This window comes from Gymnoscopelus microlampas (assembly GCF_963454915.1).
Source record: "Gymnoscopelus microlampas genome assembly, chromosome: 21".
Classification (NCBI taxonomy): Eukaryota; Metazoa; Chordata; class Actinopteri; order Myctophiformes; family Myctophidae; genus Gymnoscopelus; species Gymnoscopelus microlampas.
In genome coordinates this window covers 13,281,154-13,296,829 of record NC_139958.1, presented here as the reverse complement: position 1 = coordinate 13,296,829, position 15,676 = coordinate 13,281,154, and the positions used below count along the sequence as shown (strand labels likewise).

At 39.7% G+C, this 15,676-nt stretch overlaps 2 protein-coding genes across 3 annotated transcripts; one reads left to right on the top strand and one right to left on the bottom strand.

Annotated features, from left to right (window-relative positions):
• Positions 1-290: 290 nt before the first annotated feature.
• On the top strand, positions 291-5,202 carry nsa2 (NSA2 ribosome biogenesis homolog). The gene is made up of 6 exons (XM_084047001.1): positions 291-449; positions 1,660-1,847; positions 2,303-2,453; positions 2,922-3,101; positions 3,839-4,031; positions 4,411-5,202. Exons 1-6 carry the CDS (start codon positions 447-449, stop codon positions 4,476-4,478), a joined length of 783 nt encoding a protein of 260 aa, XP_083903127.1. The 5' UTR covers positions 291-446; the 3' UTR covers positions 4,479-5,202.
• Positions 5,203-7,832: 2,630 nt separating this feature from the next.
• On the bottom strand, positions 7,833-15,391 carry LOC311038155 (uncharacterized protein). Of its 2 annotated transcripts, none has more exons than XM_084047516.1 (10): positions 15,288-15,391; positions 13,631-13,690; positions 13,245-13,526; positions 12,845-13,105; positions 10,068-10,199; positions 9,762-9,777; positions 9,560-9,657; positions 8,955-9,005; positions 8,610-8,689; positions 7,833-8,519 (listed from the first exon to the last, which is right to left on the bottom strand). In XM_084047516.1, exons 1-9 carry the CDS (start codon positions 15,313-15,315, stop codon positions 8,631-8,633), a joined length of 987 nt encoding a protein of 328 aa, XP_083903642.1. In that variant the 5' UTR covers positions 15,316-15,391; the 3' UTR covers positions 7,833-8,519; positions 8,610-8,630. The 2 variants fall into 2 exon arrangements, with proteins under 2 accessions (XP_083903642.1, XP_083903641.1); XM_084047515.1 differs by having other exon boundaries at positions 7,833-8,496.
• Between the last annotated feature and the right edge of the window lie 285 nt (positions 15,392-15,676).

Below are 15,676 nucleotides of genomic sequence, written 5' to 3'. Positions count from 1 at the left end.
GATCAATTTCTATGTACCAAGATCGGAATATACACAATGATCATCCATGACTGTCATATAAGTATCAGGGCTAGGCTGTTACTAACCTCGCGTCACCAGTCTTTCCACCTCGGAAGAGGCTGTTACATGTGTTGTCAGTGGGGGGAATTACTTTTTAAAATGACATAATATGAATCAACCTCCTGACTTATAGTGAGCCAATATTGTGATAGTATTATTAGCCTCCTAGGACCGTGTTGATTGTTCCATGGTTTGCACCCGGTGACTCTCGACGAACGCACAAGGCGACATGCGTGTATGACGGACTTCCTCTTCAATATTTGTTCGGGGAAAACAACAGCCTAGCCCCCGAACGTCAACACAAATATTACATAAAACCCCAACGTCCATCTAAATATTACACCTGAAACCTGTCCACTGTAACTGTTAACATCTAAGACTACGACATGGTAAGAAATTATAGTTTGTATTTTTTGCTCCGTCGTACTTTTTAAGTCGGTAGGACAGGACATAGCATATTGTGCTAACAGCCTTTAGCTACATGTGGTACAGAGAGTAACAGGATAGGTGGGCACTAGCGACATCTGGGCACCTCCATGTGAAATTGGCTATTTTGTCCAAAATGTAAAAAAATACATTTGAAAAAATGGTCTTAAGTAATGTAAAGTATACATGTCTAATATTTCTACAATTGCTACAAATTGCTACAAAGTCTGTATATTCAGTCATTTTGGGGCATAAACAAGAAGTTGAAGGATAAAAATAAGTCTGATAATGATGTACCGTGCATGTTCATGTCATTTACATTACTAAAGACCATTTTTCAAATATTTTGGACTAAATAGCCAATTTCACATTGAGGTGCCCAGGTGTCACCTATCCTGCTGTATCCTGGCTGAGTAACGAATGTGCTGCCATAGTTAGACATGATCTCAGTCGGTTTGTTTATCTGTGTTTATCAGCTGAACGTTGTAATGGAAAAATAGTGAAATCATTATTAAAACATTCTATCTAAATTACTTCAAAAATATGGGGCGGTAATGGAAAGTATACAATTGGTCTACTCTGGGAATAATAGATATAAACAATAGAATACGTGCATAGTGTAATATTAGATGAGACTAGATGTTGTCTGGAATTTCGGATATTGTAATATGGCTAATGTGTCGTATTCTCCTGGTTATCGGGCCCTATTTTATACTATTTCAAACAAAAAACATCAGACATTGTACCACCAGCATAAGTTAGTTATAGTAATTAAAGACATTAATCGTACAAAAAAAACTAAATCAAGGTACTGATGCATAAACGTGTAAATACTCAACACAGTAGAGAACCGTTTCATCCATTGCCCTAATGCTTAAGGTGCTTGAGAATGCTGTGAGCTAAGTTCTTACTCCTAGGACATTGACATCTAATGTAAACATATGGGCATGCAGAAGCTGGAACCTGGCCATGTTCTCCTAGGATGTCAGCATCCAATGTAAACCTATTGTTTGTGAGCATGCAGAAACAGTAACATCTCAGTGTGATGAACTTGGCTTTGTTCATCACAGGGTGGTTGATACAGGCTGGCTCTGCTGGCTTGTACATCTAACTCAATTTACCTTCTGAAAGAAATCTCACATAATCTGTTTGCTTTTTTCTTGTCATCTGCAGCCTCAGAACGAACACATTGAGTTGGCCCGCAAGCGGCATGGCTACCGCCTGGATCACCACGAGAGGAAGAGGAAGAAGGAAAGCCGTGAGGTCCACGAACGCTCCCACAAAGCCAAGAAGATGATCGGACTGAAGGCCAAGCTCTACCACAAACAGAGGCATTCTGAGAAGATCCAGATGAAGAAAACGTGAGTAGTACACACATCAGTCCAATGCCTAATTTATTCTACGAAAATAGCCTAATCTATTTACCACGTTCCATCAGTTATTTGCATATTTAGGTCCTCTTCCCACAGATTTCTTTATTTAAATCAAATGGTCCAAATTATGTGATTTGAGGAAGGACATATTGTGTTAATTACCTCTTTAGAACTTGGATTGAACCCTAGAATATAGTTAATATAGTTTTGGGTGGAACATGAAGATTAAAACAAAAAACAAAATGAGGAAAAAAAACACCATCAGTATACAAGTCTTTTATTGTGGTATCCTTTACCTATGATGGTGGTAAAACGTTATCTATGATGGACGGTGTAAACATGTTATTCCTCACTTTGATTGAAGAATCATTAAGTGAAAATAAGCTTCTGAACCGTGGCCAAAATAATTAACGGAATTAATGTGTTATTGCACATTTTTGCAGCATCAAAATGCATGAACAGAGAAAGACCAAGCAGAAGAATGACGACAAGACCCCTGAGGGAGCCGTGCCAGCCTACCTGTTGGACAGAGAGGGACAGTCCCGTGCCAAGGTCCTCTCCAACATGATCAAGCAGAAGAGGAAAGAGAAGGCTGTAAGTCGTTCAATGCTTGCGTCACTTTGATTCTCCTTGGATTTGAGGCACTGTGATGCTCTTTGAATGGCCAACATGTTTTATGTACTGTTTACAGATAGGCTTTTTAAAGTAGGACTGCAAATATTGATTATAACAAATTATCAATAATTCTTCACTTTAGGTGAAATAAACATCATCACTTGCATCGCGATGCATTGTGGGCTTGTAGATCTGCTATTTCTGTGTGACACCGTCGGGTGATGAATTACTAAACGAGGCTTAAGACTAATCAATTTAGGCAATTATAAAAAATCTATTAGAATCTTTTTCATCGATAAAAAACACTTCTCGATTATTTGATTAATCGAAAAAGTAATCAATACGAGAGTCTACAAGAAAATAAACGATAGTGTGTAAAGTGTAAAGTAAACAGATATACTGTGCTAAATGTTGAACTAATTGTCTTTTCTCTTATTTTCTGTATAGGGTAAATGGGAGGTACCCCTGCCAAAGGTGCGAGCCCAAGGAGAGACGGAGGTGCTCAAAGTCCTCAAGACAGGAAAGAGGCAAAAGAAAGCCTGGAAGAGGATGGTCACCAAAGTGTGCTTTGTTGGTGATGGCTTCACTCGAAAGCCTCCTAAATATGAGCGTTTCATCAGACCCATGGTAAGATGACACAACGTGTCCAGCATCTTTCTGTTTGTATGTTTTTCACAGGTCCTCACCTGACTTAATTGTAGACTTGTACACTGAACATTAGACTATACAGCACTTCAAACTGTGAGAAGATACAGTCGTGATAGAAAATGATGGCTAAACTGTAACCCATTAAGACCTGAGGCCGATTCTACAAATGCCTTCTAAATCAGTAGTTCTCACACTTTCAAGATTTTTCAAAAATGTTCAAAAATAGCAGATGTACAGCAGATGTGAGCTTGTATATCTGCTACTTTTGAATAGCCAACGCAAAAATCTAAAATGACACGGATGCTTTCCCGTTTTTTTAAATACCAGTGTAGTGTCAAAAGTCCAATACTTTTGGGCACTATTGGTTGCCGACGGCTAGGGTTTGTTTCGATGTGTGCTCAAAAGACTAATGTCCAAACCGTCCGTAAAGTTTATACATAAACACTTTATTTCTTAGTAGCTTAGCCGTGCCAATCACTTTAGCATACAAATACATAAATAAGATTAAACTTAAACGCACGGTGGCTAAACCAACAGCCCTGTTAACACAGTCAAAAAACTGTTTGCCTCCCATCAGCAACACCTGCCCTTGATTTCAGACCTGATTAAATACCTTGGCAACCTTGGACTTGACCGCGCCCTGCAGTGATGTCATCAAATAGAAAACATGGCTCTTACAACCTGAGTAACTATTTTCTCTTTTCCATCTCCTGCAGGGTTTGCGTTTTAAGAAGGCCCATGTCACCCATCCAGAGTTGAAAGCCACTTTCTGCCTCCCCATCCTTGGAGTGAAGAAGAACCCTTCATCTCCTCTCTACACGTCCCTAGGAGTCATCACCAAGGGAACTGTTATTGAAGTCAACGTCAGTGAGCTGGGCTTGGTTACACAAGGAGGAAAGGTCATCTGGGGTGAGTGTTCAATTGTGTTTCTAACCACATCCCTAGCCTGGGGCGAACATTTGGCAAGAAATACCTGATCTACATCATAGCCAATCTAGTCACACACATCCTGAGCTTGCTGATCGGCTATTCTCTGCGAATAATATTTTGTGTACAGGGGAAAAGTAGGCCGCCTAGTATAGGGTTTAAGTGTTTAAAATGGCCACATGACTAGAAATCCATACTGTATACTGATGTGACCTCTTCAAATAAGCTGCAAATGTAGTTTGCACAGAAAAAAAGTCTGATGATCCTGTACACTGCAAAACACTTTATTATTGTGTAATATGAATATGTGGTACAGTATGTTGTAGCTTAAAGGCCTTTTCTCTTCTTTTTTATTCTCCAGGTAAATATGCCCAGGTGACAAATAACCCAGAGAACGATGGCTGCATTAATGCTGTTCTGCTTGTGTAAAAGGACTCTTCTATACAGACTGACTGTACTTGATTACACCATAGTACATTTGGAGTTTCAACAACACATGGATGGAGTATCAAATCACGGGATCATCTGAAAACCATTGGAAGATATTTCTGCAACTGAACTAAATCTCAAAGCAAAATGAAACACAAAGTGAAGGGGTTGGTGTGACATTTCGTCATTGAGTATTTTGTAATAAACTGAATAAAACAAATCCAAGCCATGTTTATTGATGCCTTAAAGGCTTAAGGCTTAAACACAGAAATAAAGTTGTATAATATTAACACGTTTGCCGTGGGAACTTGTAATGTTAACGTTCTATACCACTTGTTTTTCAATGTTGGGTACGGACCACCAGGGGTTAATCACAGGGTTTAACAGTGTCGATTGGGGTCCCAGAGATGGAAAAATATTATATCAAATGGAGGTCCCTAGCCTAATGCATATCAAACAAAAGGTTGAGAATCACTGTTCTATGTCATGCAATGGTATCCTCAACTGTCATCTCTACCAGACCTCCCATTGTGCCATTCAGAAGTACTTGTATAAACCTAGCATACATCACTGCAGTTTATATTAAAATAAATAACAAATATTAATGAACGATTAAAGGGTAGTAAGTGAATGTTTGTTTAAAAAAAAATCAACATTTAAATTTCATGTGATTACAGGTCATTTACTGGCTTTATAAGAAAAATATACAGTGTGTTCCAGTTCACTCTTTTCTTTTGTTTCATAATTTCTGGTTTCAATTGTTTATCTTGTATAAGTTCTCTCTCCTGATTGGATACATTTGGTATCCGTAGGGACCAGGCCTGGGGCCTATTTCACGAAAGCAGAATTAGGGGTTAAGCCTGGATTTAACACCTATCCTGGCTTAATTTAGCCAGGATTAGCGATGAATCAGTTTCATGAAAGCTGATTTAATTATATTACTGAAATAGAGTGTGACCATGAATCATAATTGTTTCACAATGACTCATGTGATATATCATTGTCACTCTGTTAACACCATAGTTCATATTGTAGATGTTTGATAATATATTCGTTTTTTTTAGATTATAAAAAATGTCTGACATACATATATATATACATACAAGTCAAGAGCTCTTCCAACAGAGCTATCCAAGCACACTTTGTACATTGACATTACATGAACGTGATGGGTCATTCCACCAAATTAATGAAAGGCATTTGGCTCATGCACTTTACAAGTGGGCTTATTGTCAGCAACAGCCAAGATCACAGGAGTCTATCCCTATTACAGCACTAGACCCCAGGGAGACAGACACATGCTGATTTGCCATTTCCAGGATTTGATTTCCAGGATTTGAGTCTTGAGTCCCAAGACTCAAGACCCAAAAGAGTCTTGAGTCGAACCAATTAGATCCAGAGAGACATCAAATTTCTCTTTTGGGCCTTGAGTCCCAAGACTCAAGGCCCAAAAGAGAAATTTGATGTCTCTTACAGGCTGTTACCATCAAAAAGTCAGACCTCGTCGCAAAAACATGCTGATGGGATTACTGGAAATGTATCAAGAAATAGTAGAATACATTCCCTCACTTCAATAAATCAAAGATATGATTGTTATTAACTAACTACAATAAAGAACATAATGTAAAGCAGGCTAAAATAATTATGTCAACAAGGCAGGGATGTTAGCTGGTATTATTATTATTATTATAATTAATAATATTAATATCACTGATGTGCAGCCACAGCCATTCATGGCTAGTTCCTTGAGTTTTTGATATGCAAATCACAATGGCAGTATTTGATTGTTCTGTGAAAGTGGGGGGTTCTTTCTGAAAGAACTCTGTCTAGCTAACCTTTTTACCTTTCACAGAATGACAGAAAGAAATTCAAAAGTGCTGGAGTATTTCAACTTAACTGTACTAATTGAGGGCTAACATACAAATGAACGGTACAGTAGTTTACTAATCTAAGACACAATTACAACATGTGGCCCAGGAAGGCCGGCTGGTGTGGTGGTCTAAGCGTCAAACTCTCAATGCAAAGATTCTATGTTCAAATCCCAATTCTCTATAGGTCAGTGCTGGAGTATTTCAATATACATTGACTGCTTTGAGGACAGTCAGGGTATGATTATACAATATCAACAGACAAGATAAATAATAAATTAAGTGTTCTTAACTATATACTTTATCTGCGAAAAAAAGTAGTCTGTGGTTGTTTGCAAAAGTAATGTCTCAAGCGGGAGACGAACCCAAACTCCCAAAATTAAAGGACTGGAAGTAAATAAATAAACGAGGTGCGCCACTGAGGCCGATGCTGAGGAACTGTATTTGGGCTCTCCTAGAATGTGACTCACACGCGTGCGCGCACACACAGACATACATTTTTCTGGGAACTCCCTGGAACCCCCCCCAACTGGACCCCTGGGGGTCCCCAGACCTCATTTTGCTTAACGCTTTTTGAAAGTCCTGAAAAACAATATAAATATATTGTCTGTCGGGCGGAAACCTCATTATGGCCAAAACTGTTACTTTTCAGCATAAACATTATAAAGCAACGAGGATTTTGTCACCTCACTGTAATTACCTTATTTTTGGCATCACAGATACAGAAGATAATAGTCTTCATGAGTTACTTAGGCTACAGGTTGGGAAAAGCCATGTAAACACCCATAATTCAACGTTGCACAAATACGGCAATCTGGGAGCCCATGTAAATAAGAAGGGGAAACAGCGCCCCCTGCGACGTCGTATGGACGTCCAAAACGGACGTCCAAACGACGTCTGAGTCAGGACCTCAGTCAGTAAGGAGCTCTGACTGACTGAGGACCGACTCGGACGTCGTATGGAGGTCCGTTTTGGACGTCCATACGACGTCGCAGGGGGCGCTGTTTCCCATTTTCCCCCCAACTACTGAGGTGCGAGTCGGACGGCGTATGCAAAATGTGTATGGATGTAACGTTGTATGGACGTCACACATGGTTGTGCATTGTGGGGGTAGTGCGTTGCAAAATGTATAAATAAATAGTTGAATATATTCCTTCACTTCAATAAATCAAATATGATTGTTATTAACTAACTACCATAAAGAACAAGAAGAAGAATGTAAAGCAGGCTAAAATAATTATGTCAACAAGGCAGGATGTTAGCTGGTATTATTATTATTATTATTATTATTAATATCACTGATATGCAGCCACAGCCATTCATGGCTAGTTCATTGAGTTTTTGATATGCAAATCACAATGGCAGAATTTGATTGTTCTGTGAAGGTGGGGGGTTCTTTCTGAAATAACTCTGTCTAGCTCAGGAATGTGTCAAAAACAAAAAAAATCTCCATGAATTCAAGGCTTCATGGAGTGTGTAATTGATACCATTTGAAAACATGTTTACCATAAAACAAAAACTTTCACATTTTGGGAGGTGGGAAGGTAACCATTAAGCCTGTTATGTCTTGATGATTATCTCTCACCTCCTGGGTTCACAATATGGATATAAAATAAACTATATAAACACAAATATATTCAGAGTGATATAATACATTAACATATAATATCATCATGGTTTTGTGGACCAGCAACCGGCACCATGTATGCTCATTTACAAAGACCACATGCATGTGTCTGTACTCAAAAAAGAAAAGAAAAATAGAGACTCTTAATCCACACTGGGTGTTATTAATGTACATCCTAATTTATCGAATATCCTTACCTTTCAATTGGTATTGTCTGTTTTAATTGAGAGAAAGTTTAATCCAATCAATGTAAGTCTTTTGAGGTTTCTCTATCTTACTTACCCCCGCCCCCCTGTTGGACATAAAGGGAATGTATACAATAGTTTGCACAAATTATATATTTTACAATTATACAAGATCTTTAACCTCTGCACATTGCCACAGTTGATGCATAAAGTGACAGTCATCCCACAGTCATGCCAGCACATATCTTAAACATTACTCTAAACATGTATTTCTATGGTGATTTGATGTTTGAACCATCTGTCATGGTGGGTTGTCCTACACGTCTCGATCTGAAGACCTGAAACAAAGTTACAGGATAGGCTGTTGGACATGTTGGAACACTTCATTAACTGTGGAAAATAGGGCTTAAAGATATTAAAAACATATGCAGATGATTCACATAGCGATTACCTCCACATCCATTTTGTAGACTTATTCCTGATTAGAATAAACTGGATCAACTTCAGATTTAGGCGTTGGTGATACTGTGACTGAAACATGAGTTGAAAGATAATTAGCAGCTTTGCAGAATGTGGGTCATATTTGAACAGTGAATAAATATGTTGGTGTATTCAGCTCTCATTTGGTTGACAGAGCTTTGTCATTCACTGTGTTCAGTTCCCATTCCATCTCAAATAAATCAGATGTCTCTGCTTACTGGATATTTACTCAATAACCACTTGACCTCAGAATGATTAATAACTCTGGACAACAGTATGACATGAGAACATTTAAACAGTAGTCTATGTACTGTACCATTTCCATAGTCATCAGATCTCTTCAATACTCCATAGACACTTGTGTTGCCTAAAGGCAAGCAAAGCAATATTAAAGTGGACAATTATGATTGGATGATTTGATTATTGTTGTAATACTATATTTTATACTATCCTACTATTCTGCTAATTAGTAGGAAAAACACACACATCTGAACTGATGGACTGTAATGCACTTATATTCATTTAAAAGTTATCAATTAATTTAGTTAAATTAACAGTTGTCCTTGTCAGAAGAGCTTTAACCAACATGATTGGTTCCGGTTGTATAGAATATACATTATGTTAACTCAGTCAGACAAAGTGCAGATGGCTATAGGGTCAAGCAGTCTATAAATGTTTTACCCAACCCTATTTTTAAAAACGTATTCTTACCTCTCTACTCTTACCTGTACCTACCTATCCTACGTATGTTTCACAGAATTCACACTTACTGCTGTTGCTGCTATGACACATGAATTTAACCACAGAGATCAATAACTGTCTGTCTGTCTGTCTGTCTGTCTGTCTGTCTGTCTGTCTGTCTGTCTGTCTGTCTGTCACTCAGTCAGTCAGTCAGTCAGTCAGTCAGTCAGTCAGACTGACCGTGCTGCAGTTGGCAGTACACATCATCAGGAGCCACACTTTGATTGGTCCTCTGGTTCACAACTGGGCCCTGATTGGTTCCCTGAAACTGAACAGGTCTGAAATTAAAAAAGATAAACATTTAACAGAAATTAAGTAGAAAACCAGATGGAATCTACTGCTGTCATGTTGACAAATAGACAGAGATCAATACTGTACTTACCTGACACTACATGGATCTGTAAAAACAAAAAACAAAACAAGGCCACATACAGTATGATGAATGTGAACAGTATTGGAAGTGCATAAGCTGTGATAAATAAGTCATTTATAATAATGATATTGCACAGCCATGTAGAAAGTACACATAATATTGCATGTGTTTTAACATGTTGAGCAAAAAACACTTTCAGTAATAGAACTGTACAGAACAGTTACATCACATCCTGTAGAATCTTACAGCTTCTCTAAATGGCTCTGCATGCGTGCGTGCGTGCGTGCGTGCGTGCACATCAGTGAAGTAGGCTACCTCTGCATTTCTTCCAGAGACACAGACCCAGAATCAGCAGAACGATGGAGACTCCAGCCCCCATCAGAGGGTAGAAATATGGAGGCAGAGAGGAAGAGTCTGGTTGGTCGTTGTCTTTGGAGGCCGGAGAATCTGAAGCAGAATGACACACAGATTCCTCTTCACCACTTAAACCCTATAATTATTGATTGGGGTCCCCCAGGGCTCTGTACTAGGTCTGTTAGTATTTCCCACTAAAACAAATTCTCTAAAAGTTTTTTTTCCATCAACTTAAAAAACACCCTGTACCCTTAAAAAAGAAAACTGAAACTAGAAAAAGTGCTCCTTGGAGCACAAGTCTCCGCCAGGTCAGGTAGATTATTGTGGCCTCTTGGTGGCGCTATAATAGGTCAATGTGAAAAGGCTGGCATTTCTTCCTCTGCCTAGTGGGAATGTGCGTGCAAAATCTCACGGAAATTGCACACTGCGTTCATGATTTGAGGAATTTTGTTCAAAACGGACTTATCCTGCAAACTTTGGAAGCCAATGTTAGCCAAGTAGGATGGAATATGAAATATCGGACACATCCATCTTGATCACATGACTATAGAGATCCCTCATTTATCAACGCAGCGTATAAACCGCCGTATATTTTTCCATATATTCGGCGTACACCAACGTCGAAGTCACATTTATCAACGCATCCTACACAGCTGATCCGAGCTTACACTTGGTCCCAGCGTTGATAAATGTCACGGCTGAAACGAGCGTCATTTAAATAACACGCCCCATAAATATTCTCAAAACGCCCCGATTTTACGACATGAAGACGAACCAGAATACGACCAAATTATGAAAAGCCAATAAGAAACAGCCCCCCCCCCCCCCCCCCCCCCGCTGGCCTCGCCGCACACGCACACGCACACGCCTCTCTCGCTCGCTCTCTCTCTCTCTCTCTCTCTCTCTCTCACACACACACACACACACACACACACACACACACACACACACACACGCCCGTAGCGTATTGTCACGTAGGCTTGTAGCCTACATGAATGACATATTATGATACCAATCACATCGGCATGAATGGAATACTTTTGTAGATTAATGTATTTAACCCATACCGAGCAGTGCGCGTTCGAGTTACACTAAAATAAAGCCCTCATGTAGGCTATTCCCATTTCCCAGTGAGACTCGGACCGTCGGACGGGCGAGTCCCGTCCCGCTCCGCATTAATGAGAGATAGCCTGGAGAGAACATTAATGAATGAAGGCTGGTGTGTATTGGACCATGGGTTAAATGTCTGATCTCCCGGTGGCCATGAAAATATAACAGCAGCGCCGCCTGTTAGACCGGTGCTCGCGCAGAAGAGTGCTCTCGCAGAAAGCGCCCGTATATTTTGAAAATAGCAGATCTACAAGCTCACAACGCGTTGCTGGCTTGTGAGCTTGTAGATCTGCTATTTTCAATACAGACAGATCTACAATCTTATCTGAATGACTGTTAAAGCAGTTTGTTTAAATTACTTTATAAAATGTTATATTTTCACAGGGATTATTTATTAGTGTAGATATACAGATTTATGAGTGGATTAGGTGTCCAATGCCTCTCAGACAGTCAAACAATGCTGCTCCGCAGGTCTAGGATGGAATAAACGGGTGCAGCCAACGTCAACAACTGGTCCCGACCAGACGTGAGATCTCAGCGTACCGTAGGATAAAGCCCACGTCAGGATATATTGATAAATGCCGAAAATTGCGGTGATCTCGCCGTACGCCCATTATTTGGTCTACACCGCGTTGATAAATGAGGGCCACTGTGTACCGATTTTTGGACAGAATCTGAAGGAGTACGAGCAAAAAATGTGTTTTACAAAACTCAGCCTCCTGGTGGCGCTCTAAAAGGCATATGTGAAAAATGCAGGGCAAATGTTTTTCCTTGGCCTCTAGGGAGTGTGCGTGCAAAGTTTGATTTGAACGGTTTCAAGTGGCATTTCTTTCTGGGTTAAAAGAGGAGTTCACCCAAAAAATTACTTATTTTCTATCAATTACACACCCCATGAAGCCTTGATTTCATGGATTAATTTTTGTTTTTGTATTTATTTTTGTTTTAAGACAATAATTTGATGACCGTGTGTATTTCCGGTAGGAGACAAATAATCTATTTTGACGGGAATCAAATTGCAAATCAAAATGCAGAATGACACACAGATTCCTCTTCATCACATAAACCCATATACTTTGTTGACTGAGGTCCCTCAGGGCTCTATACCAGGTCCGCTAGTATTTCCCTCTACACCAAATATCTTCACAAAGGAATTCTGCATATGCGAGCGGATTCTGCCAATGCTTTTCACTGGGAACGAAGCTGTTTTTTTTTTTGCGGAAATTCTTGAATGGAAACAAACCGCTCCATTTCCGTTGAAAAGCATTGGCAGAATCCACCCACATAGGTAAAATCAAAGTTCGGTGTGACTGCACCCTAAAAGCGTTTTTTTCATCGACTTAAAAAATGAATTCACCAACTTTGTTTTTTCCCCTGCACCCTTAAAACACCCTGAAAAAATATAAACCAACCAATGTCTCTTTAGACCTAGGGGCTCCATAAAGCAGAGATGTCACTAACCGTGTCAGCTGACCTCGCCGTGCCACTTTAGTTGCTGATTGGTGAACTGCAATATAGCCCCAATAAAAGGGAAAATATGGCTTTAGCTTGCGTTGACTGGTCTACTGTCGTATCAGCCCTTGGAGTTTCATCACTCTTCATATAGTGTGTATGCGATACAAGGATCTCACCTCTCACATCCATCCAGCTCTCTGATGACTCTCCAAGGTCAGAGATGTTACACTTGTAGAATCCTTCATCAGACTTGTAAACACTGTGGATGGTCATCTGTCCTGTAGACTCAGTCCTAATGAGGGATCCATCTTTATAGAAATGAGCTGGGAGGTCAGAGGATGGTTGCCGCGTTGTCCTATTTTCGTACAAGCAGTGCAGAGTGACATCACTTCCTTCCATCACAGGAAGTACAGTCATCCCCAGGATCACAAGTCTACCTGAACAATGATAAATATAACATATGAATAGAAGAAACATTTGACATCACGCTGAGCAACCCTATGCCAATTTGTTAAAATTTTGACATGAAAGACTCTTAAACAAACAACAGAACAAAGGTTGATTTGCTGAACGTACCATATGCAGTCACAGTGATATTAACAGTGTTACTCTTTCCCTCTGAAGACTCACACCAGTAAACTCCACTGAATCTTGTCCTGACAAGACATCCTGCTGTGGTGTTCATCCTCAATGGCCTCCAGTATTTTAAACGACGACCATAACACTCTGAGGTGAAGTTATAGATGTCGGTCCTCTTCACTCTCCAGTCAGTAGAGTTAGACTGTCTGTCCTCACAGCCCATAAAGACAGACTCAGAATAAAAGAACTGAGATCTGTCAGGACTGAATGTGAGAGAGGCTGGGGGGCAGAGAAAGAGAAAACATATTTCTTGTCAAGAGTTCCCTGGTTCCATTGATGTGGATGATTTGAACAACTGGTCAGTAGAAGACAAATAGACTCACCTCTCATAACATCACCACTGCTTTGAACTTCTGCTGAGACAGTCACCATGGAATTAACCACTACAGAGACAGACAGACAGACAGACAGACAGACAGACAGACAGACAGACGAGTTACAGTATGTACAACAAGTAAGACGCGCGAACGCTGGAAGCGAACGCAGCTCGAAAATAACAATAAGAAGAATAGAAAGGAATGAGCAATTACTTGCCATCCGGCCTGAAATATGCACAAATGACATGGAATTCTTAGATAATAGATGAACTCGTGTAGATGCTTGTAGATGTGTTATTTTTGACTGTCGCTGCTATATTTTTCTCAGAGGAGTGTAATTAGACACCCAGGGGCACAGGCGAATTTCAGCCACACTGTAGTGCATGCAGGTTTCATAGTATGCTCCACTTGGGCGGAGGCGAGGCTTCGCCGCGCCTCCTTCCGCGTTCGCAATTAAAGGGAAAGGGAATAAAGAATTGTGCAAACAGAGTCACACTGCAATTTAGAAAAACTAGCTTACAAAATAATTTGCTGTTAGGAATAATGTTTACTTAATGTCTTGTGTCGAGGTCAACTCGATACAGGTAGTGCAGGTCCTTAAAAGAATAGGGCACCCAAAAGTTTTTTTTTGTTTTTGTCGCATTCCTAAGACAATAATTTCAATTTCAATTTCAATTGACCTGCATTTGAGTCACTCCGCAGGTCATCAAATTAAAACATCTCCATGAATTCAAGGCTTTGTGAGGTGTGTAATTGATAGAAAATAAGTAATTTTTTGGGTGACCTACTCCTTTAAGGTGGTTGAATTCTATTTGACATCCTTCGCCTGGTCACAACAGCTCACAAATGTTGCTGCTGTGTTTGCACATTGTTGTACTTCACCCAGCAGATATGGGATGAGTCTTTAGTTATTAGTCATGTTTTCAAAGCAACTAACTAATAAAGCATATTAGTTCTAGTGTAGGACAGTCCTACTGTTTGTCTGGAGACAAAGTGTAAATGTTATAAATGTAAACTACAGTATGTGGGCTTCTTTGCAATGATAGTTGCATAGATTTATTTAGTGTGTTTTCTCATTCTGTTTTTCTCTCAGAATTCCTGTTTCTCTCAATATTTCACTCTCATTCTTTTCCTCTCTTTTTCTCAGAGCAAAATGAGAAACAACTTATCTTCATATAATTAGTCCTTCTTACCGTACCTCTAGTTTGATGAAGTCACCTAAAGACACTTTACACTCATAGTAAAAAGCTCTCGATTAGCCAAGCTTTAAAACTTGGGTCCTCCTGACAGGCTGGCATAAAGTTTGGTCTCTCCACAACAGGGTGAGAGGGGATGTTAGCTGTGAGGACCTTCTATTATACAGGTAGACTTCCACACTTTAACCACATTGTTAGCTGTGAGGACCTTCTATGCTACAGATAGACACTTTAACCACACTTGATGTAATTGGAGTTCTACAGAACCTCAGATTGACTTAACATGTCATGTAAACCTCACAACAACCAGTAATTTATAGTTTATACATTTTAAGCCTGGGCTACCATTAAAAAAACACTTTTTTAATAATTAACAATTGTAATAACCTTGTTTTGTACAAAATGTGGATTTCTGTCTTGTTAAATACATGTAAAATAAGATTGAACATTTGAAATAAAGTACTCACATATAATATAGGCTGATAGAAATCTCATGATGACAACCTGACTGAAACTGACTGAGTCACAGCTACGTTGTTTGACATACACTTCTGCTTCTTGTTGGCCAATGTGTCCAGTCCATTTCCTGCCAAGACGCACACACACAACCAGACGCGCGCGCACGCGCGCACGCGCACACACGCACACACACACACACACACACACACACACACACACACACACACACACACACACACACACACACACACACACACACACACACACAGCACCCCAACTTGCCCAATATGCAGAACACACCCATATGCAGAAAACGGTTTAATTGATGTTTGTAACATAGCTTCTGTGCCAGTATATTGTTTGAAAAAATATATAACAAATGGAAGTTACATGCACA